The following is a 23,698-nucleotide window of genomic DNA, read 5'->3' as shown; positions in this document are numbered from 1 at the left end:
AAGCCTAGCCGAACGAAATGGGCGCGGCCTGTTAGAGCCGGCGTTGGGGGCTCTCGTGCAGGGAGTTCGAGCCAAACGTTTGGTTGGTTGGTCGATGGGGGAGACAACAACAAGCTAGACATCATGAGGGTCCCCGAAACACTGATTTGGGTCGCTTTTCTCATCCAGAAGGTGAGAGACACCACGTCTGTTTCTTCGAAAACTGTCCCTCAGTGCGTCTTTGTCGGGTAGCAGCCTGCGGTTAACAAACAAGGATTTGGGTTTTTATTTCCCTGCGGTTTTCCGGGAACGTTAGCATAGATGCTATGTCTGTTAGCTTGCGGAGATTTCTGTGGGCCCTGGAAACCCACACATTACTACGGAAGCGTAGAGCTGCCACCCAGGCAAAAGAAAAATACAAGTGTATCACGTTATAACGTGAAAGGTTTATTGTTCTAACAAGATACTTTTCCTGTTTGTACAATATACTATCATGTTTGTACAATATACTTTTCACGTTTGAACAACATAATATCACGTTATTACAATATACATAATTATCACGTTCGTACAATATAATTATCACGTTCGTACAATATAAATATTATATTGTACGAACGTGATAATTATATTGTTTGAACAATAAAATTTTCACGTTATAACATATATTTTATTGTTCGAGCATGATATATTGCCGTAAAGATACGGAAGTGTAAAACATAGTGAAGTGGGTGACAGTGCAGATCAGAGTGCGAGAAAATGGCTCGTTTATTGGAATTAATTAAGTTCTATTTTATGCTTGGATTGAGGCATGGGGAGATTTTGCTGTTATTGAGCAGTTTGGACAGTATTGTGATAAGCATGCGGACACTTAGAAGAAACCTAAAACGCATGGGACTGTACAGGAGAAAGAATGAGTCCGATCCGATTGAGGTGGCACAATTTCTTATTGATCAACTGGAGGGACATGGGAGGCTCCATGGATACAAACTACATCACCTGAACTGCATTCAGGCAGGTTATGTTGTCACGCAGAGTACTGTGAGACATTTACTGAAATATCTTGACCCTTACGGTGTTGAGCAACGACGCAGAAATCGCCTAATGCGACGCACGTATGTAAATCCTGGACCAAATTTCATGTGGCATGTTGACTCCTGTGACAAACTGAAGCCTTTTGGAATCTGTATAAATGGAGCTATTGATGGGTTTTCGAGAGTTATGATTTGGCTTCATGCCTATTCAACAAACAATGATCCCAAAGTCATTGCTGGATATTTCATAGCAGAAGTTGAAAAGAGGATGGGAACACCTGCTAGGATTCGCTCTGATTTGGGAACAGAAAATGTCATAATGGCCGAGATGCAACGATTCTTGCGCTGGACTATGGATCCGAACGTCAGAAACTGTTTTATTACTGGATCCAGCAATCACAATCAGCGTATTGAAGGCTGGTGGGCCTTTCTGAGACGACATCATGCTCAGCACTGGATAAATCGTCTCCAGGAACTAAAAGACCATGATTGCTTTTCTGGATGTTTTTTGGACAAGCAGCTCATATTGTTTACGTGCCTGAACGTCATCGAGGTATGTAACCATGTTTATATTCTTTTAATGAGTCATTGTGTGTGTGTGTGTGTGTGTGTGTGTGTGTGTGTGTGTGTGTGTTAGAGAGAAAGAGAGACACGGAGAGAGAATAAAAAGTTTGCTTTAACACCTACCATGCACCATCCCTATTATCACTCCGTTGAGGATATGAAAAAAAATGCATATTTCACTGGCCAGAAACATAAAATCGCACTGTCTAAAACAATTCACGTTTAATAATTACTTAAAATTTTCCAAAGTATCACGTGTCTACCACTGTTATTCTTGTTGTTGAGTATTTTTGATAAACTCTGTTTTTCCGACTGTCATTGTGTGGTGCTTTTGATTGATTGATTGATTGATTGATTGATTGATTGATTGATTGATCGTACTTTATTCATCCCGAGGGAAATTGGGTTAAGGCTGCCAGCCGTGCCAGCGCCGTTTTGGGTAACATGTTGAGCCAAGAGAAATGTGTTCTTTTACTGATATGAGATTTTTTAATTTTTAATATTTAATAGGAAGAGCTGCAGCAAGTTGCACATATGTGGAACACCCATCTAATACGCAGAAGCAGAAATGCAGTTGCTCCAAGTGGACGTCCAATTCTCATGTACACCATCCCTCATCTCTTTGGAGGACAGGATCATCTGAAAGAGGTTTCTTGGGAGGCAGTGGATGCTTGTAAGCAAGAATGTCAACAGAGAGGACCTTATACCTGTGATGAAACCGTTTTCAGCTTGTGTTGCCTTATAATGTCAGAGAACTTCTTACTTCCACCAAGCACAGCAGATGAATCCATTGAACTGTATCTCTTCCTGAGAGCCTATATACTGAAGGACTTATAAACCTAAATATAATTGGGCTTTGGGAATTTTTACGCATATATTTTTGGGTACAATGTTTTATTTGTGCAATAAACAATAGAAAAGACATTCATTATTATTTTGTTTGGATTTTCGGTTCAAGATAGTAGCAAGCAAGCATGTCTAAATATATTTAACCAAATCTGCGTACTCCAACCTTTTGGCATTTCCAATTATTTTTTAACGGAATTTCTATTATATCTGATTTCTGTTTTAAGACTGTCAAAAAAACATTTTTTAAACTGCTGATCCTATACATTATCATTCATGAAATATTGTTTTCAATTTTACTGAACACATTGTGCAACTGCTATTCATCCACGAACAGTTTCTTGTAAACTGGTAAATGTACAAATTCTGCATTATTTAATAATTAACAAATAGTGTTAGATGTTAACCTCCCTTTTATTTGTGTTCAAGGAGAAGAAAACACGGACTCTTGATAAACACTACAAAACTTAACTTATGTGCCAATTTTCTGTCTTTTATTCCAGTCAACTATTGCATCAAACACATTGCCTTCCAAAGTTATTCCCTTAAAATATGTTCTAAACAAATGACTGGTGGAAAGGTAAAAAAAATATACTTGAAAATAATTAATATTAAGTCTTTTGAATTATTACTAAACAAAACATCCCCTCTAGCAGACATCTTGTATCCTACAAAACTGCACCACAGACCTGTGGAAAAGGACCTTGACACATGATAAGAACTAATAATAAGCATAGTTCACCACTTGCTGCTAACCATATGAACTTATTAAACATAATTAGTTAACATTTAAACTAGTAAAACTTTTAAGTATGAAAATTTAAACTGAAATTTACATTTTTCATGGTGGAAACAAATTGATGTTATCCACAATTTTTGAAAATAAATTCAAATATGAAATAAAACACTTCCCTGAAATTTAAGCTCTTTCTTTTTTTATACAATGATGTGTTCCCTGTTTGTGGGTTTAACAAACTTTAGAGCTTCATAGCCAGTCATTGTTAGTGCAAACCTTTCATTCTTTGGTTTAAACATGATGGACTTTAATCAAGCTATGCTGAACTCATAAGAGCTTTTAGCAGCCAAAACATTGTTCAGTTCATTTCGTAGTTCTGGGTAGGACGTGTATGTCCATGGTAGTTCCAGAAGAGGGCCGCATGTGTGTGCCACAGGTCGTCGTGCCAGTCCATCCACAGGCGTGAACAGTACCTCAACCTTGTCAACACAGATGACATCTGACCCAGTAAGAAACCTGAACATCCTTCTGAGCCCTGTATCGTCAAGTCCTCTGATGTACTGGTGCAGAAATCTGAAGCTCTGCTTCTCTGCTTGAGTGGTGGGAGAGGCAGTAAGCAACTTCAAAAGCTTTCTCGTTGTTGGCTTTTTATCCTCATACATTTGTAGGACATCTTGTGGGCTTTGAAAAGCTTCTTTTAGGAAGTAGCTTGCAACTAAGGACATTTTCTCTGCGGCATATGCTGGTTTTTGGATTAATTGTTTGTGTGCGACTTTCAGAAGAAGGCCTTTTAAGTTCTCTTTGGTTGGAAGCACTGATACATCCAGGCGATCCATGAGATCCAGCACTTCATCCCTGTCTTCATCTGAAAGATCTTCTTTTAGTGCCCTTGTTATCAGATCCCTATCTGATTGACTTAGGTAAAAGAGAAGACTTTCAAACAGCAGATCATCTGATACTTGATTCTCACCGAAGATGAGTGCCACTGTGAAAACAGGAGCAAGGCGACAAGGGAAATATCCATGGTCTTGAAATCCCTTCAGTAAAATTCTACCCATGGATTTCCACTCTTCTTCCTGCCATTTAGGAGACAGTGATGGCACTCTGAACTCCTCTCCTTCAGCTGTGTTGTCCACAAACTCTGACCAAAATGCAGCATACACATCTCTTGATACGCCATCTGCGTCAGCTCCTTTTTCATCAATGTAGGTGTATTTTAGAGGGTGTATGAGGAGTGTTGGATCTTTGAACTGGCTGATCATCTCCTCCAGAATAGTAACCCTGTGAAGTTTGATGGTAACACAGACAACATCATATGATCCTGCAGAGCTTATTGCTTCATTGCTTATAGATGTTTCTGGACTACTGACTGCTGTGTTTGTTGGAGGAAGTGTAATGGATGTGATGACCAGATCATCTTCCTCAAACTGCAGGAATGGTTCATCTATTACAGTGTCATCAAGTTGACAAGGCAGAGGCTCTCCAAGGTAGGGTCCAATCATTACCTCAGATGTGTCTAATAATACATCTTCATCAGCATTCCTAGATTCTGATGATGAGATCACAACAGTGTGAGAAGCTTCTTCATCTCCTTGATGTGAGTCAGTCAGTTGTGTAACATTGTTTACATGTGTTTTCCCTCTATCATAAACTTCTTCATCATCTTCATCATTGGAAAATCTTCTTGTGCACAAGTAAAATCTCAACATTCCCATTTTAAGTGCTGAATAGAGTTCTCCAACTGTGACATCTTCATCAAATACGGCCTCTTCCTGATAGTCTAATATGTCATGACTGAACACTTCCCATCTTCCAAATTTGCTTTTTCCACTTGGAAAGAAAAGATCTTTAGCATACTGTAATATGTCAGCTTTTTTGGAGTCTTTGGGCACATCAAAGGTCCTTGTTCCTCCTCCTCTGCGCTTTCTCACTTGCTTACCTTCATGGATCCACCCTAACTCAATTTTTCGTGTCTTTTTCTCAGCCCATTTGTTGTTTTTTGCATATGTTCTTTTTCTCTTAGAAACAAATGCCTCCTCATGATCAGGTTTCTTCTCATTTTCATTGATTCCCATCTTTTCCTTCAATTTTTCGAGCAATGAGTTTTTTCTTGATTCCTTAGTACTTGCACCACTGTTTTCCAAGCAGAACCGTCTGGCAGCTATCCGGTCACCATATGTTGGGATGTAATCAGACAGGGTCTTGTCATCCATGAAATCAATCACTGTGGCATCAATCTGTAATAACAGGGATATTTATTACTATACAGAAGTACAAGGTATACCTGCTGCCACACCACATGAGGTACCTCACTAAAAAAATGTATGTAAATTTCACATGTGTTTTGATAATTGTCTGTTATTATTTTAGTGGCAGCCATCAATATTTAGCATTTATTCTTTTCCTCTCTCTATGGCAGCAACATTAATGAGATTCTCTAACATGTTATTAATAGAAATATTACAGTATATACAACGCCCACCTTTGAAAAAGTAAATTAGTATTCACGTATCTTTCAGTTGCACAGAGCACAAAGGGTTGAACTCACTGTTTTTTTTAATTGAAGACAAATATCAATATAAACACAGTTTAATTCATTTGTTTTTAGATAAACAAGGAAACATTGTGCATCACATAATATAGCGATATATTTAAGAAACCTGGAATCTGCATACGGGTTAAGTAGTAACATGTGGTCATACAACGACCCAGTTTTATACAGCGGGTTAATTTGTTTTACATTTTCCATTCCATATTAAAGATCCACACCAATGCAGCCTACCGTTACGTCCTTACGCAGTCAAAGCGAGAGAAGCGAAAACCGCTGTGGTTGCTAACTTAGCAATATGTCACATTTTTAGACGCTGTAACTTCGTAAAAAGCGAGTTTTACAAGTTTCCCCCTCAAGAGTGCACTTACGTGTTCTTGTAGCATTCGTAAGAGACAGTCCTCAGGTACACCACGATTCCGAAGAAATCTCAGAAGTGGGCTATCAGTGTTTGTGTCCATGTTGAAAGCAGGGCATTCAAAGTTAAGTGCCAGTTCTGACGAGCGTGCACTCTCCACAACTACCATGGATTTGGGTTTCCGAATGCAACACGTTTTACGTTCTTACAATAAAAAATGTTATTGTAATGGTATTTTTTTTTACGTTTGTACAATATATGATCACGTTCGTACAATATAATTATCACGTTCGTACAATATAAATATTATATTGTACGAACGTGATAATTATATTGTACGAACGTGATAATTATGTATATTGTAATAACGTGATATTATGTTGTTCAAACGTGAAAAGTATATTGTACAAACATGATAGTATATTGTACAAACAGGAAAAGTATCTTGTTAGAACAATAAACCTTTCACGTTATAACGTGATACACTTGTATTTTTCTTTTGCCTGGGTGGCAGCTCTACGCTTCCGTACATTACTCACCTTTTGATGCAGCATTAATGAAGGGGGATTATTGCCGATCGATTCACCTCACCTGAAACCGACACTGGGTTTATCTTCACAGTGATTACGAGACAGCGAATATGATGTTAACCACTGACAACTTGGACTGCGGTAGTGCTGTAAAATATGGAACGCGTCTGAAATTAGAGTTTAAGAGTGAAATATTTCAAGTCACTGCCAGAAACAATATAACTGAGTGAGCCAACTAAAATTTGAACAGGTTTTTCTGTTTTGTGTGCAGTGAAAAAACTATTAATCTAGCTAAAGATTGTCATGTGGAAAGAGAAAGAAAGAAGAGGTATTTGAGAAATGTGTTTAAAAGCCTTAAATCTAACTTCAAGTACATTGCAGGAACCCTGATTGTAGGAGCTGTTACTGAGCCTTTTTATACACTGAAGGCTGTAGTTTGTAGTGCTGCTGAGCTTTATTATACATTCAAGGGTTTATCATATTGTGTGCACCCCGTTTATATGAAGAAGGGTATACAAAAACCAACTAAAAGGGGTACGAATAGTTTAATCATAGCTTCAAAAAGGCTTTTGGGAATTTTTATGCCGTCTCAAATTGATGCAGACAGCGAAACATCAACATTTATAGGGCTGCTAGAATTAAAGCTCAACTCTGTGATATAAAAATTTACTTTTTCTTGGACATGTGAGATGATCCAGCCATTGTTTTTATGTTGACAGGTGGTGGGAGAGTACGGCATGGCCCATTTCAGTGACAAGGGCAAGAGCAAAGGAAAGGATTACTGCATATTCTTCAACTCCCAGTGGGCACGTTTACCTCAGGATCTCAATAAGGCAGTAAGTCACTAACAAAGGGGGTTAACCAAACATTGTAAAATTTCAAATTGCTTCAAGGCAATAATGAGAAATAATGAGAAACAAACTAGTCTTTTAGAAGTACAAGGATTTTTATGACAAGGCTGCCCCTTTTTACACTAAATGAGGAAGCTTCTTTGTTCCATTAAAGAATAATAAACAGTACATAATGAGTAATTAATTAAAACAAACAACATCTCTAATTACTGTATTTTGAAACCTCTGAGAGTATTTCCAAACCTTTTGTTTCAAAGTCACGTCTCCAGATCCATGACTTGACAACATCGGTCCTGTGCTCACCCTCTGAGGTCCCAGAGGGAGGCTTCCCGAACCGCATCCCCATGGTGATGAGGGGGAACTGCACTTTCTATGAAAAAGTTCGCCTGGCCCAGATTAATGGTGCCAAGGGCCTGCTCATCGTCAGCAAGGACAGACTGGTAAGACAGCTGTTCACAGCTATTCTGTGTCAGAATTAAACAGGTCTTTTGGTTCATGACAAATCAGAAATGTGCTTTGTTTTTGTTTTTTTCCTACAGACGCCACCAGCAGGAAACAAGACTCAGTATGAAGAGATTGACATTCCTGTGGCACTGCTCAGCTACTCTGATATGTTGGATATAAGCAAGGTGAGAAGTCAGCTACCAACCGATATTTCTCTTCTCACTTTAGAAGCTCTACACCTAGCCTTATTATCCCTTTTCTAATTTTGTGTCACTGGATGCTTTAATATGTGTACCTTGTTTGTAGCAGGGTAAACTACCTTTCATCTGTAATTCTTCATGGTACAGATTCAAGAAAGTGCTGGAAGTATTTCTCAGAGATTTTGCTCCCTATTGACATGATGGTGTCACACAGTTCCTGCAGATTTGTTAACTCCTTGTCCACAATGAGAATCTCTCATTGTACCACATCCTAAAGGTGCTGTGCTGGATTGAGATCTGGTGACTGCAGAGTCCATTTGAGTACAGTGAACTGATTGACATGTTCAGGGAACTACTTAGAGATGGTTTAAGCTTTGATACACGTTAAACGGCACATGGCACGTCTATCCAGCTGGAAGCAACTGGTTAAATGCTCCTTTTCAGACAGATTTGTTTTTCCAGTGGAGTGGAAAATGTATCTAAGTGGAAAAGTGTATCTAAAACTGAGCACCATGACGGAGACTCTTGTTGCAATTCATGACTTCAGTCCAGTGTTATGCACTGAATTGGGCTTAATAATCACAACATCAGAGTTAATTTACTTTGAAGTAGGCTAAATTAGGGTTTATTTAATATAAATTAAGTAGCACTTCCTTATTTTGGCATGTTTTATTTAGTTTTGAAGGTTTACATCTGGCAAATCTAATGCTGTTTCTTACTTCTGCAGACCTTTGGTAAAGGACAGCTGGTTGCCATGTACGCACCCAATGAGCCAGTGTTAGACTATAACATGGTGATCATCTTCTTGATGGCAGTAGGAACGGTGGCTATTGGAGGCTACTGGGCCGGCAGCAGAGACAGCAAGAAGTAAGTTTACTGGTCCTGTAAAAGTGCTTCTGTGGAAGCGATTCAGTGGAAAATCCCATAGTGCCAGAGTTTCAGCTGTACTGCAGTATGACAGCCAGAGTTTTCAGACTTTTTGAAAAAATTAAAGTTAAAAAGTGATTTTAGTCTGGGTTGAACAAAACTGCATTAAGTGATACAAAAATACAATGATGCAAGTATTGGGTATCAAAGAAATTCCTTCAGTGAGTGCAAACGATGCATTTAGTCACAGCTGCTAAATTTACATTAGAGATATTTCATCAGGAGAGGCTCCAGAGAACATTGGTCAGAGTTTTCCTGGCAACAAAATACAAGTGCATGATTGCAAAAGACTTTCCTTTTGGGTGACTATGAGTGCTTCTCTTCTTTTCAAACCAAGCAATCTGCATCTTACCGCTGCGACTCCAGTAAAGGGCAGCACTGTTTATTTGAGTATGGGTGACTCATTGGCTTAAGCCAATCTGAGTCCATCTTTTTGGAGTTTTCTGAGGTGAAGGAGGGCAGAGTGAGATGGGGTCGCTGACGCACAGCACCGCAGAGAAAAAAACATTTGGAATCATGAGTGCGTGTTTTCAACTCAGGATGGAAGTGAATGCCAGCCAGCTGACCAAATGACTATAAATATAGACTTTTAATGGCAATATGGTTATCCCGTGTGTTTTGGTAAATCACCAAAAATTGGACCATAATCTGCAATTTAAAATGTGAAAGACAAAACCTCAGAGCAAACATGTGTGCATATATACTCTTTGTCTTTAGAGTTACTCACTGTTGCTTGTCCTCCTGCAGACGGTACATGAAGCACAAGCGGGACGACAGTGCCGAGAAGCAAGAGGAGGAGACCGTAGACGTAACCCCAATCATGATTTGTGTGTTCGTCGTCATGTGCTGCAACATGCTGGTGCTACTATACTTTTTCTACGACCACTTGGGTACGATGCAGATACTCACGAAGCGTACACAGAATATAACCGCTGCTTTACTAGTCGCGCTGAAGGAAACATTTAAAAGATAAGTAAATCCGTTCGATCAGAAGCACGTTTATGGGAACAGTAAATGATGGTGGTTTCAGTTCCTTCTGCCCAGTATTCATTAGTGTGTTGGGGGCGGTTAGCCTCTCAAAGCTTTTAATTTGTCCTTACTCACTGTGGCTTGGCATCACTCAGTAGGGATTTTCTCTGGATTGAGGTTGTGCAAAAGATGTGACAAAACCTAAAAAAACCCAGCATTTGCTATGTGCAAAAAAAAACAGAGCAAAACATATTTGAAAAAAAAACCTCCAGAAGTGCAAAGAAACACAGAATGGTGCTTTTGCAATAAGTCTTTGTAGTTTAGAATCAAATGAAGTGATAATTTAGGATATGCTTATTTTTACAGTCTGTCAGAATCAAAAAAATGGTTCCAGAGCAGCTGATTTAGTTCAAGCCTGCAGCTTTTAACTGGATCTTACAGGTTTCCTTGTTTTTCTTGACTGAAACACCTGTATGGATAATTCCTGGACTTACTAGGCATTCATTGTCAAATTTGTTAACTAATTTAAGCGTCAAATTTCTCCTCACCACTTGGCAAGTTTATATTCTTTTTATCTACAGTATGCAGTAGCTTACTCAGATTAGGGACACTTGTCCTCCTGCTGCCCAGTGCTCACACTGTGCCAGAGGATGCTTACATTTATCTTGGCAGCAGCTCCTCTCTCACAGTCACTCTCTGATTTACTTAAACACTGTTGCAGAGCCTGATGAGTTTTATGAGTTTGTGGATTTTGGGACTTTATTATGAAAGCGGTGGAACGCTTTCCTTTCAGAGTTATATTTAAAGAGGGAAGTGCAGGGGAATGCGATACATGCATACTGTACCGAGTCTAACTGAACCGCACCCGGGCACAGCACGTTAATTATGTTAGTCAAACAAGCTGGACTTTAATGCTTAAACACACTCAGGCCCATCCTGAGTACATCCTTGATAACAGCTCATTTACATGTTTGTGCAGCATAGTTTTCGGCAGCTGAGGTTCGTTGTGTCTCAGTGTTTTATATGCAGAGCCAGCAGATAGAAACAAGTAAAATGCTGGCACTTTTTCCCCTCCGGGGTCCATGCTACTTGTTGTGGTCAGTTTTCTTTAGAGGTAAACATAACTATCGCTCACGTTTTAAAAAAAAAAAAACAACAACTTATTTACACGTTTCTGAATCTCACTTCTGATACTTTCAGCTATCTCCCTCCAGGAATTTACTGATATTTGAAGGTCCTTATATTAAGAATACGGTTATTATTTCCTATATTGTTGCTCTCTTGCTGATAAATTTAAAAGCCAAGTTGATTTGGTAAAGGACTAGATGTCACAATTCCTGACAATGCATTGCTTTTAATGGAGAAAATCTTGAGGGATGGGTGTTATGAGGAAAAGCATCCCAGAAACTTTACCAGTGGCACACATCGTTATGTGTCTCAACTTTTGTTCTTTTACACAAGCTAATCTGCCATTTTTCCTTGGTTAGGTTTAGGGGTTAGAGATCTGATCTAAATCATTAAAATTTAGACACATCGTCAGTGGTGGACCTTGAATTCATCGGTTGTTTCGGCCATTATCACTAGACACCCTCATCCAAGGAGGCCCTGCCAGGGTTGATCAGGCCCCGGAGTGTGTCAATGGTTTATGTTAAAATTGTTTTCTTCTTTCTCCTGTTTAGTTTTCTACAGTTTATTCTATCTATTCACTGCAGCTGAGAAATATGTACCTCTTTAACATTTATGGAAGGTAGCACATTGTATGTCGCTCGGATGATGAAACTTAGTCTATTAGACTCCATTCCCCAGAATCCCCAGGAAAAATTAGACAGAAATGCACAGGAGGAATCACTGGCACTGAACTCATAAAGTCCGCTGGCTTGTTAATCCTGTTGTTGTGCAGTCTCACTTTGTCCACGATGATAGAAGGCTCACCATCAGTGTCTTAAGCCTTTAACATTGCTGCCTCTTTCCTCCTTTAAAAACTAGCTTAAATAAGTAGAATAAATATTTTGCTAACAAAATAAAAAGACAATACGACAAAGCAAGTTTCACTTAAGGTAAAAACCAAATAATAGAAAGGAGCTCAATTAAATAAAACCAATTAAATGAGCAAAATAAGTAAAGATTAAAATGCAATACAGTAGAATAGGTTGTGAATAAAAAAATTTAAAAAAAAGAAGAAGGGTGAAGAAATTTAAAAAAATGCACATCACACACAGGTGCAACAAGAAAATACACAAAATGAATAAAACAGGATTTCTGGTTAAAAAGTCCAAGCTTCTAAACTAATCTTATTAAATTAATAATCCCCTCTCCATTTAGCTCCAGGGTAAACTGAGATTCTTCAGAGATCATTTCCTCTCGCAGAGCTACCTGTTGTCCAGCATTAAGCTGCAGCAGAGTCAAACCCTGCTGAGTGTAAAGAATGGCTGCACTGATAAAGAGCTCAATGGCTGAGATAACATTTCGCCTTTAAACAGATTAAAAAGCTGCTGAAAGCTGCGGATGGCAATAGTGTACAAAAGGGAAAGCAATACCACTATTCAGGCGTTTAAGGAGGGGGGATGCCAAAGAAGCGGGTTTCCTCACACGATAATATCTACTCAGCTTCTGTCTGCTGTTTCTTCACCGTTTAGCCATTTGGGTCATCAGGATCTTCTGTTTGGCCTCCTCTGTCGGCCTGTACAGCTGCCTGTGGCCGTTCGTCAGGAGACTTCCTTTCTGCAAGTGCAGGTGAGTCTTCAGGTCATATTAGCAGGTGCGATGATGCTTTAAACAGCATGACATTTGGGTTTTTTTTTCTCTCCATTCATGTATGTTTTCTATGTCTGGTCGAGGTGCAACTTGATGATTCAACCAAATATTAGTCAGGGTATATATATGTTTGAGCTTCTCAAATCTAAAATAAATTCAAACTTGTTCGCCCAGTTCTTATTTATTAAATTCAATAAAGATGCCTGCTGTACAATCACTCCACCCTGGAAACAGAAAAGCTCATATAAATACTTAAATACTCATTATACTTACAGCATGATGAACAGTTTAGGAACCTTTTTTTTATATTTTTTTCAGCAATGCGGATTGAGCAGTTGTTTCCTGTTTCTTCTGTACACCCTTTTTTCTTTTGTTTGTAGACCAAATGATACATGGTTAACATGATTATCTGCAGATTAATGCTAATAAAAACACTTTTTAGTTGCATTTCATGCTTAACAGTGACTGTATTTCTCTGAGAGAAAGTGCTGTGGTGTAGTGGCTGACATCTGACCTATGTTTTGGAAAAATAGGATCCCGGAGAACAACCTGCCGTACCTGCACAAGCGGCCGCAGATCCGCATGCTGCTGCTGTCGGCCCTCTGCATTGGTGTCAGCATCATCTGGATGGTGTTTCGCAACGAAGACCAGTGAGTGCACAACACAAAATTTAAAAAACAATTGAATTCATTCCACTACAGCTACAGACAAAGGCGCTGCAGGGCTTCACAGTCCTAGAAGAAAAGGTCAAATTCACCAGCTTGTAGCGATTAAAGGGGGAATAATCATGAGAGGCGAAAAATGAGGTCAGGTACGAAGTTTAACTTGAGGTGAATGGGAGTAAGGAATACTATTGATTGACATGTGCAGCGGTGGGAAATAACCAGGATATACTGATAGTAATAACTGCGATAGCTTTAAAAAATAAAAAAAATAAAAACCTAGACCTCTGTCTGGGTCTAATCCAAGCCTATTCAAATGGCGGCCCGCGGGCCACATGTGGCCCAGAAGCAACCTGCGAGTGGCCCTGCCTGTGGTCCTGGCAGAAACACAGAAAACGCAAAAAATTAATTAATTAATTTTAAAAAATTAAAAATTCCTACAGCGTAGTGTAGACTGTGAATGCAACACTCCTAGTAGCCTAGCAATATTTAACCCACAATGCACCGTAATGTAAATATATTAAACTATCATTGTAATGTATGATGTGACAACAGCAAGTACAGTTTAATTGCGAGTTTAATAATCTTACAACTGGAATTGTACTACCATGGTGAGGGTCCTGTACAGCCCGAGAGAGAGCTGCAGCAGCTTCCCTTCGTGTTTGCTTCTTGCCGAAGATTCTGAAACAGTGAAATACTGCATGCTGGCCGTGGTGGATGCGGTAATAAGTGACAAAAAAAATTAAAGTAAGTGTGACATCTGCTATTAAAAACGTACCCCTGTCAGACAGTTCAAATATTCATCGAGTTGAAGTTCTGTGAAGTTTTGGCGTCAGACGAGTTTGAAATGTTGTCAGATGACCTGAAGAAAACTGATTTAATGTCTATAGTAGGAGATGGGTTCACAGACAGAACTGATAATGCACAGTTATGCGTATATGTCCGTTTTTTGGATGGAAAATTGCTCGGCTTACTACCGTTAGAGGGACACACAGCTGGCGAAATAATGTTTGAGAAGATTTCAGCTCTTTTTGAGGAAAATGGTCTGGATATGAAGCGTGTCTGTATACTTGTGACAGATGGGGCTCCATTCATGGCAGGAAAAGTGAGTGGTCAGCAAAATATTTATTTTAATTTGAAAGGGAAATGTCCAAATGTATTATTATTATTATTATTATTATTTCAAATGTGCAAAAAAAAAAAAAGCTAGTTATACCTCCCTTTTTTTTCCTTTTTTCTTTTTTTTTAAAATAAATGAACCTTTCGATGTGCATTTTTGAGAGGTCACCAGATTTACAGGGGAAAAGGAATAAAAGAAATTACTTGTTTTTCAATACAGTTGTGTGGGTTTGAAATTGATCATGATCTGCTGCTTACTGGCTGCAAAAAAATATCTGGCCCAGATAAACTCCTCTGTTTGAAAATCTGGCCCAACTAACTTCTTAGTTGAATAGCCATGGTCTAAGCCTTATATGTAGGCGGCCCTTTCAACTTAGATCAGAATTGGCTCACATTAGAAAGTAAACTTTTAACCATAACCTGTGACTAAATGTTTCATAGTAGATAGGGCAGGGCAATATGTCCAAAAATATTTATCACGATATAGATTTGAAAATTTGCCATAACAATATAACTGATGCGAGACAAAATACTTTACAACTCCACAACTTTGATGGGGTTTTTTTGTACTAATAATGTCACTTCACCCAGCACCCGTTGCCTACTGGTGGTGGTCAGAGGGCCTGGTGGCGCCAGTGTCCGGCAGCCTCGCCTCTGTCAGTGAGCCCCAGGGTGGCTGTGGCTACAATGTAGCTTGCCATCACCAGTGTGTGAATGTGTGTGTGAATGGGTGGATGACTGAATGTGTGAAGCGCTTTGGGGTCCTTAGGGACTAGTAAAGCGCTATACAAATACAGACCATTTACAATTTCACTTAAACAAGCAGCTGTTTTTTATGTGCATTAAAGTTATATAAAAATTTAACAGTGCAAATGAAAATTCCTTGCTGACAGTTTAACCAAAAGGCATTTCCAGGAAATTGGCCGACATGTCCTCAGCATAACCATGTATAATATCCACAAAACTTAAAAAGAGGTTATACACACTCAGTACGGTAATATTATGTTCAAGCACAGTACGTATCACTCGGCGAGGCTCCCGACTACGGTAACCATAATGCTCTGACAATCCATCAAGCGGTGCGGCTTCGTAACTTAGCAAAGTCGTACTAAAACATTTTTTGACAGATTTTTGAGCGGCATGTACCACATAAAATCGGTTCGGTAATAACGACGGCCCGCTTGCATGCTCTACCAAAAAATGTGATTTGGTGTGTATCTGAGGGCACGAAAGCCAAACCAGTTCCACACCACTGAAGTTGCAGCATTTTTACAAACCAATTCTGCTTCATCAGTTTTATTCAGCGATCCGCTTTCGCCCTTCTCATTCTCTGTCGCCGCCATGCTTTTTTCCACCATGTGCGTATGAAAACAAAGGCACTGCGCATGCGCGTTTTACCCATTTTCTATTGCGATATATAATTTTCTTATCATTTCCTAACATTATACCGGTATTACAGTGAACGGTATGATATGGCCCAGCCCTAATAGTAGATACCTTATCACATAATCCAGAAGTGTCACCACTCGGGCTATTTCAGCTTTTTGAGAAAGGAATTATTATTGTGGGCTTCTCCAGAAGTGCATATCTTCTGGTTTAAAATTCAGAGTGACCCCGTAGGTGCTATATTTGGGGGGAAATTTTTCACTTTCACTTGGAAAGATGCTTTTGCTGAAGTATCAAAAGAGCTGAAGCTGTTGGTTTCCTACAGGCTGTGCTGCACACTTTCTTCCAGCACCCAAGAATTTTGGTTTGAGGGCAGAATTATTGTGGGTGTGTGTGTCGGGTGGCGTAAAGTCTGTGTGTAATGACGCCTTTGAGGTACATGATATGGTGATGGTGCTGGCTGACTAATGTGTTATGTGTCTTCCAGGTGGGCGTGGGTGTTACAGGACGCCCTGGGGATCGCCTTCTGTCTCTACATGCTCAAAACAGTCAGGCTGCCCACATTTAAGGTGACAGATCTGAACCACAACGCGATTTTTTTTTTTTGAAAGGTTTTTAACTGTGTTTGATTGTTTTAATAAAAGTTTGATCATAAACTGTTTTCTTTTGCTCCCTGATGCAGGCTTGCACTTTACTAATGACCGTCCTGTTCGTCTATGATGTTTTCTTCGTATTTATTACACCTTCCTTCACAAAGGTATGTCAGGTTGTCACACACGTCTCTTTAGTTTAGTTGTTGTTTGCTGTGTTCTTTGTGTTTTTACTCCTTACCTTTTCTCCAGAGTGGGCAAAGTATAATGGTGGAGGTAGCAGCTGGTCCCTCTGACTCCTCCACACATGAAAAGGTGAGCCTACGTGGTACACCTCGGTTAAGTCCTCCAAACACCCCTCTCAGCTCAGTAGTTGATGGTAATGTTAATTTTTGTGTTTTCCCCAGCTTCCCATGGTGCTTAAAGTGCCACGGTTAAACTCCTCCCCCCTGGCTCTTTGTGACCGCCCCTTCTCCCTGCTTGGCTTCGGAGATATCTTAGTACCAGGTATGCAAATCAAATGTTTTATGATGACACAGTTCACATGCTTTGAAAATAAGAGCAAGGGCTTGTCCAACAGTAAGTCTGTCACGGATGAGAGATTTTCATCAAAGAATTTAAAACAAATACTAAATCTGGAAGTCTGCTAAGAAAGCTTTGTGAAACTGCTGTTAGTCGTTCCCTTTGTTCTGAATGCCTCTTTGGTTTTCTTTTCTCAGGTCTGCTGGTTGTGTACTGTCACAGATTTGACATTTTAACACAATCCTACAGGATCTACTTCATGGCCTGTACAGTTGGTACGTACGTGGGCTGGAGGAGGGGATGGAGGTGGGCTGTACTCTGTGAAATGCTGATGTTATGATGAGCCTCATTCAGGTGGGAATGACATTGATAAGGGGAGGTTCTGCTCTGTAGTTCAACTCATCGTTTTACCCCGAGAAAAATGACCGTGGTGCTTGTAATGTAATAAACAGATTGTTAAGACTAGCCAGTAGAAAACATCAGCACTTCCTCTCCTGAGGACTTCAGTTTTAGAGCAAAAAAGAGAGGATTTCATTTTCCTGCCAGATCTGGTACAAGCTTTAGGAACAAGTCTAGGAACAAAAGACTTCAGTAACTTTTCTGATGGTTGTAGCTCAGTAAGGTAGAAGCAGGCCAAGGACGACCTGTAAATAAGAATATAGCAGCACACCAGCTTGCAGAACACCTGCAGGAGCTAAAGTGACGTCTGTCTTTGTCTCTCTCCCGTCAGCTTATGGCATCGGCCTGCTGATCACCTTCGTGGCGCTGGCCGTGATGCAGATGGGTCAACCGGCGTTACTCTACCTGGTGCCTTGCACTCTGCTCACCAGCCTCAGTATTGCGCTATGGCGCAGGGAGTTGCCCCAGTTCTGGACTGGAAGTGGATTTGTGGTGAATACCAGTTTGATATGACTGCCTACTACGGAAGAACAAAAAGACTTAACAAAAAAAAAAGGAGAAAAAAAAATCTAGGTTTAAATAACATGCAGACTAAAGTAGAATTTCAAGTTGAGTAACCCCTTTAAATAATTCCATCCATTCCAACTGCTTCTTTCTGTTTTCAATGTCCCCCTCCATCGCTACTCCTCACCCTTTATTTTACTGTGGGTGTGCTCTAGTCTGCTGCTGAGGGTTCAGCTGTCTGTGAATGTCACTGCAGGTATTCAAACCGGGCTTCATTCTACCATCAAACACCCCGACGGGCGTACTACGAAGCGAAATCAATGGCTTAGTGAGCTACGTCGAGCCTTAAGTCAGAGTTTTCAGTGTCCCGGGGGTGGCTTTCTTGATCACCATGGTAACTGAAGCTATTTAAAAAGTGCCACGTTTTCACTGATTCTAGATAGATTCAGATTCTCTGCTGGAGCAATAGGTTTTATACATGCCATGTGCAGATATATACATTCATGTTCCCACAAGGGAAATTATTGTTACAGCAGCTGTATAAAAAGAATAAAATTAGCACAGGAATAAAAAATTTTGTATATACATAAGTGATTACATACATGGTAGAGCTGTGTTTCACTATAACCCCCGAAAGAGAGGCAGGAATATGTTAGCATTTATTTTCTAATGCAGAAAACGATTGTTTTTGTATTTTATTTAAATCTGCTGCCAAGCCTGCTGAAATTCTAGCTTAAAAAACACAGATTAGAAAGTCGGTCTGTTTGTTTGTTGTCCATTTATCAGGACTACAAACAAGAATATTAAATCTGTAAAATAACTTTCATCAGATGCCTGCTCTTTATTGTGAGCATGCTCAGAGCCTGAAGCAGAAAACCTGAGCTAACACAGGAAGCTGAAAACCACTGTTGAGATGCCTGTTACCTCTGACTGGGGTTTTAGGTGTTGTTGAGCCAGCTAACACAAAGTAAGCCTGGCTTTATGAACTTGCTTCGTAGTACCTCCCTCTGCTCTCTTAACCTTGCTTCATTTCTGCATTGATGATAAAGTAGTGATCACATGGGAAACTCTGACTCCCATTAGTGGGGCTGATGTTGATGTAGATTATTTCTGCGTAGCTTGATGGGGCTAAAAACCTCAGTGGGACGTTTCTATCCCTGCGAATACCTCTGAGGGCACAAAGCTTCTTTAGCTGGGGTTAAATTTGTGCCTGTGTAGCGTTTGGTTCTGTTTGCCTTCTGCTCTCCTGTAGCTCCTGTCATTAAATTTTGTGTTCAGCCTGGCGCCCTTCACTCATGCAGGCTTTTGTTTTCTGTCCCTTGCAGCCTGCCATAGTGCTCGCACCGATCAACTGCACACAAACCGCCGCGCCGCCGACCAAGGAGGCCTCAGCTAAACCAGAGTCACCAACCGCAGAGGAGCAAGCCAGTCAGAGTGAAGACTCCCCCCAGGACCCGCCTCAGAAAACTCCCCCGGTGGAGAGCAATGAAGAGGGAAAAAAACCCAACTGAAATAACGTCTAGTACGGCACTTTTCCATTTCACCGTGTTTACTTTGTTCATTTTCTTTCTACAGTGTGTCCGAGTCAGTGGACATTTCACATACTCATGCTTGTTTGCACTCGGTGCCAAGTACGAATCTGTGTTTTCTGAATGTCGGGCTCAGCCGGGCACAGACAAACAGAAGCAGTCCCATCACCACCTCCTACTAACATACAATTTGCACCACCCGAAAGGGGAGTGAAAAGTCAATCTACACTACTCCATTGAGAAAACAATAAATATTTCCACTCCTCTCAGCTCTGTGCCAACCTAAAGACCCCGTCACGCCAGCAAATAACAGTGCAATGTATAACTTGACCAGTAACACCAGAGCTAAATGGCAGATTAAAAAAAATACCCCTCCTGATTTTTGGTTTTCTTTACATTTAAGAAGTGGTTTATGGTGAAAAAAAGACCTTTTAAAAGCTGAGATCTAAACCTGAGTAAAAAATGTTTTTGACCTATTGTTTAATAAATCGTATTATCGTAATAAATTATAATGAGCACCCTGACGTGTTACAGATCAGAGAAAAGGGGAAAAAACTTCACATGTGGAGGTTTTAGTGCTTCACAATTCAAACGGCATGTCTAGAGCAGAAAAAAATAAGCGATAGTAGTAGTTGCTGTGTAGAAATACTGGCATCGCTATTAAAGGAATCGTGGTAATGAATTAATTAGTGAGCCGTGAGCTGCATGTTTTGCACCCCTGAAAACCAACTTTAATGAACTTTGAGCAATCAAAAAATGTATTTAGTGCCTGATCAGTCTCATACAAATAACTCCAGGATCCAACTAACCTGATGGAGCGAAAAAAGAGAAATGGTAAAATATTAGGTGGCAAACAGAAAATTAAAGATTTAAATATTCATTCTTGCTCCAGCTTCTCATTTATGTATAAGAAACAGAGTATTTGGGTTTTGAAATGTTGATCACACAAACAAAACTTGTAAAATAAGGCATCTCGAACATTGTTTTCTGCTTTTGGACAAAAGAAAAAAATTCTAAATAGCAGTCAGTTTTTTTTATCTAGCAGTTAAAGGTAGTGCCAGGTTCATAATTTGTTGGAGAAAGGCACATTTATTTTGTAGTTTTTGCCTCTCTGCACCACAGTGGATCCTAAATCGAACAATTACTATGCGAGTGAAGAGCAGACTCAGATGTGTTTGACCTCAAGGTGCTCCTGTTAGCGAACGAATATAAAATTTTTCTCAGTCTTCAGAATAAAGTGCTAAAACTTCTCTGATGACAGAGAGGTGTGGAAAGATACTCTGATCCAGTTTGTTGCCACAGTCACCAAGCCTCGGACCCAAATATTTAGCTGTTCGTCTTTCTGGTGTGACCGGGCTTTAAAGGTCCTGGCTACAACCCAGCCAAGGGGAAACCGGAGCGCAACACAAAAAAAAGAAAAGGAAACGTAATGCCCACACTGCCTGCTCCCAAGGAAAGACCAACGCTACCACAGGATTGCGGTTTCACAACAACCAGATATTTTATTAATCTCCAAAGATAGCAAGCAGCAGGGAGGGAATGGCCAAAACAACAAACAAAACACTCCAGAAATGAAACAGAACTGATTTACCTATGACGAGAAACCCAAAAGAAAATTTCACTAAGCTAAACAGGAGAAAAAGGTTTTAAAAGAAAACCCCAACAGCAACCAGATCACCAAGGTTTACAATCAATACAAGACAACCAAGCTCTTCTCATCACAGTAACTTGGTCACACAGCTCACCACTAAACACAAGACCCATGGCTAAATGCACAGCTTGTTTGGAAATAGAAAGTGGGCGGGGCAGCCAGCCTCATTCCATGCTTAGCCAATTATCTGCCTCCACCTGGAACTTACATAAGCACAAACAACATACAGCAAAATGACTTGGGTCATAACACGAGAAAGCGATGGCAGCAGCTCTGCAAGCCCATCAATTTTCAAGCACTTAATTTGAAACGCACTGAGACTTAAATCCCCTTAAAAAGCCCTTTTTGAAGCGTGTGTCCCAGAGTCAGAGCATGAAGCCGCTGAAAACTTTCATACCCCTTAAAATGTGGTGCTAACCTGGTTGTTGACTGAGCCAAAGCACTTTTGTTATTTTCTCATCAAGCTTTTGTTACATTTTGTGTTTGCATGCTTTTATTTTGATTTTAGCCCAGATATATGACCCAGACTTTGTAAATGTTGCTGAGCGCTGCAGTCTGCATCACCCGGGAGGCGCTCATGTTATATTAAGAGTTGGGTTTTTGGCCTTACCGTGTCCACGTCTGGAGTGGGGGGGTGGGGGGAGGCTCTCTGAAAACCGTGTGCTGGACTCAAAGTGCTGCAGTTTCATGTGTGAACTGGAGAATATGTGGTTCTGGTTGTTTTTAGTTTGTATTGAAACATTTGCACAGCATTTTAACTCATGAAACGGCCTGTTGTCGGCTCATGTGTGTGTACGTGTATGTTTATGCATAATTATAAGGGTTTAAAGATACGGAAACCATGGTAACGACCTACTTGTCCCATATTTGTTCTGCTTTTGTTTGTCTGACCCGAGGGCATCATGTTGGACAGCAGCGTGCTGCGAGTGAGTCCGGCCTCGGTGTCCGAATGTGATTGAACAGTTTTCTGGACGACATTATTCATTCACCAGGATAGTTTGGTGTCACCCAGTGGTTTTTAATGCCTCCACAGAGGCATATGTATAATAAAGAACCATTGTATTTAATATTAGGCCTGCTGTGTTTCTTATATCACACTTTTCAAGACTGATCTACTCTATACACTTTATCTATACTCTATATCCACACACTGCTGCATCTCAAATAGAATAGAATAGAATAGAATAGAATGCCTTTTGTCACTATACACATGTACAATGAGATACAGAGCATCTCCTACGCAGTGCAAACGTGGTAAAAGAAACGGGTGTGAGGTGCTCAGTTCTGCTGCACTATATACATATGAGCAGTATTCAAAAGAATATATAAAATATACATATGGGGGGAATTAATAATTAGTGTGATATATTTACAGTGTTACAGGGTTATTGCACGTAAACTATTGCACAGTAATGATAGTTGTGTAGTCTGTTTATAGAGGGAAGGCCTTGGAATCGGGGTGGGACTGTATTGTCAGTGCATGTGTGAGTTCAGGGTGGTTATGGCTTTTGGGAAGAAACTATTTTTGAGTCTGTCAGTCTTTATGCTGATGCACCTGTAGCGCATTTTTGTTGCTCTGCTGAGGCAGCGGGAGGACTAAATGTCCATCATGGAGGAGAGAGGGCAGCCGATGATCTTCTGTGCTGCTTTGACTTCTCTCTGAAGCCTCACTTTATCTCCCGTACCATACTGTGATGCAATATGTCAACAGGCTCTCAATGGATGAGCGGTAGAAGTTCAGCAGCAGCCTCAGGAAGTGCAGCCGCTGCTGGCCTTCTTGGCGACTGCTGTGAGGTTGTCTGTCCAGGAGATGTCAGCGGAGATGAGGACACTGAGAAACCCGAAGGTGTGGACCCTCTCCACACACTCCCCTTTGATGTACAGGGGGGCTAAGTCAGTGCTGTGCCTCCTGAAGTCCACAAGTTGGTGTTCAGTGCCAGGTTGTTCTCTGAACACTATGCTGCCAATTTCAGGACTTCCTCTCAGTAGTCTGCCTCGTCTCCCTTTGAGATGAATCTGACTACCGTGGTGTCATCAGCAAACTTGATGATGAGGTTGTGGTGGGTGGAACTGCAGTCGTGGGTGTAGACACAATACAGGAGGGGGCTCAGCGCTCAGGGCTATGGTGATGCTGTCTTCTGTGGATCTGTTCGCATGATATGCAAACTGGTAGGGGTCGAGGTCTCGGGGGAGGTAGTCCTTGATGTGCTGAAGGACTAGTCTCTCGAAGCATTTCATGATTACCAGAGTGAGGGCCACAGGGTGGTAGTTGTTCAGGTTAGTGACGGGAGACTTCTTCGGCACTGGGATGATTGTGGCTGATTTTAGACAGGGTGCCCAGTCTAGTGAGAGGTTGAATATTCTGGTAAAGATGAGGGTGAGCTGGTGGCCACACGCTGTTAGCGTCTTGCCAGGTACTCTGTCTGGACTGGCAGCCTTCCTGGGGTTCACTGCTAAGAATACACGTCTGACATCATATTCCGTAAAGTGAGTGGAGCGGTGCAGGAATGAGGTGGATGGGAGCAGGCCTGAAGCAGATGAGGGCTGCTGTTGTGGTGTTTCCAAGTGGGCGAAGAGGCAATTTATCTCCTCTGTG

The 23,698-nt window shown here is 40.6% G+C and overlaps 2 protein-coding genes and 1 long non-coding RNA gene across 5 annotated transcripts; 2 read left to right on the top strand and 1 right to left on the bottom strand.

The window, feature by feature from the left end:
* Nucleotides 1-43: 43 nt before the first annotated feature.
* Nucleotides 44-22,175, top strand: sppl2b (signal peptide peptidase like 2B). 3 transcript variants are annotated; one of them, XR_014908643.1, is made up of 15 exons: nucleotides 44-171; nucleotides 7,315-7,431; nucleotides 7,704-7,886; nucleotides 7,986-8,075; nucleotides 8,818-8,957; nucleotides 9,765-9,907; nucleotides 12,623-12,719; nucleotides 13,274-13,390; nucleotides 16,395-16,476; nucleotides 16,590-16,664; nucleotides 16,750-16,812; nucleotides 16,905-17,004; nucleotides 17,217-17,294; nucleotides 17,750-18,026; nucleotides 19,248-19,386. XR_014908643.1 is itself a non-coding variant. In XM_085390331.1 (15 exons), the coding sequence occupies exons 1-15, from the start codon at nucleotides 124-126 to the stop codon at nucleotides 19,431-19,433; spliced, it is 1,680 nt and encodes a 559-aa protein (XP_085246457.1). In that variant the 5' UTR covers nucleotides 44-123; the 3' UTR covers nucleotides 19,434-22,175. The 3 variants fall into 3 exon arrangements, 2 of the variants coding, with proteins under 2 accessions (XP_085246457.1, XP_085246458.1); XM_085390331.1 differs by having other exon boundaries at nucleotides 17,750-17,910; nucleotides 19,248-22,175; XM_085390332.1 differs by lacking the exon at nucleotides 17,750-18,026 and having other exon boundaries at nucleotides 19,248-22,175.
* On the top strand, nucleotides 178-2,508 carry LOC146647847 (uncharacterized). The gene is made up of 2 exons (XR_014908644.1): nucleotides 178-1,566; nucleotides 2,088-2,508. It is a non-coding gene; the product is annotated as an uncharacterized LOC146647847 (long non-coding RNA).
* LOC146647846 (uncharacterized) lies at nucleotides 3,066-6,326 on the bottom strand. The gene is made up of 2 exons (XM_085390333.1): nucleotides 6,079-6,326; nucleotides 3,066-5,396 (listed from the first exon to the last, which is right to left on the bottom strand). Exons 1-2 carry the CDS (start codon nucleotides 6,232-6,234, stop codon nucleotides 3,471-3,473), a joined length of 2,082 nt encoding a protein of 693 aa, XP_085246459.1. The 5' UTR covers nucleotides 6,235-6,326; the 3' UTR covers nucleotides 3,066-3,470.
* Nucleotides 22,176-23,698: the final 1,523 nt, after the last annotated feature.

Source organism: Rhamphochromis longiceps, linkage group LG18 (assembly GCF_057381845.1).
Source record: "Rhamphochromis longiceps isolate RC_006_pf linkage group LG18, R_longiceps_female_GT1.1, whole genome shotgun sequence".
NCBI classification, from domain to species: domain Eukaryota; kingdom Metazoa; phylum Chordata; class Actinopteri; order Cichliformes; family Cichlidae; genus Rhamphochromis; species Rhamphochromis longiceps.
This window is presented reverse-complemented; position numbering and strand designations above follow the sequence as displayed.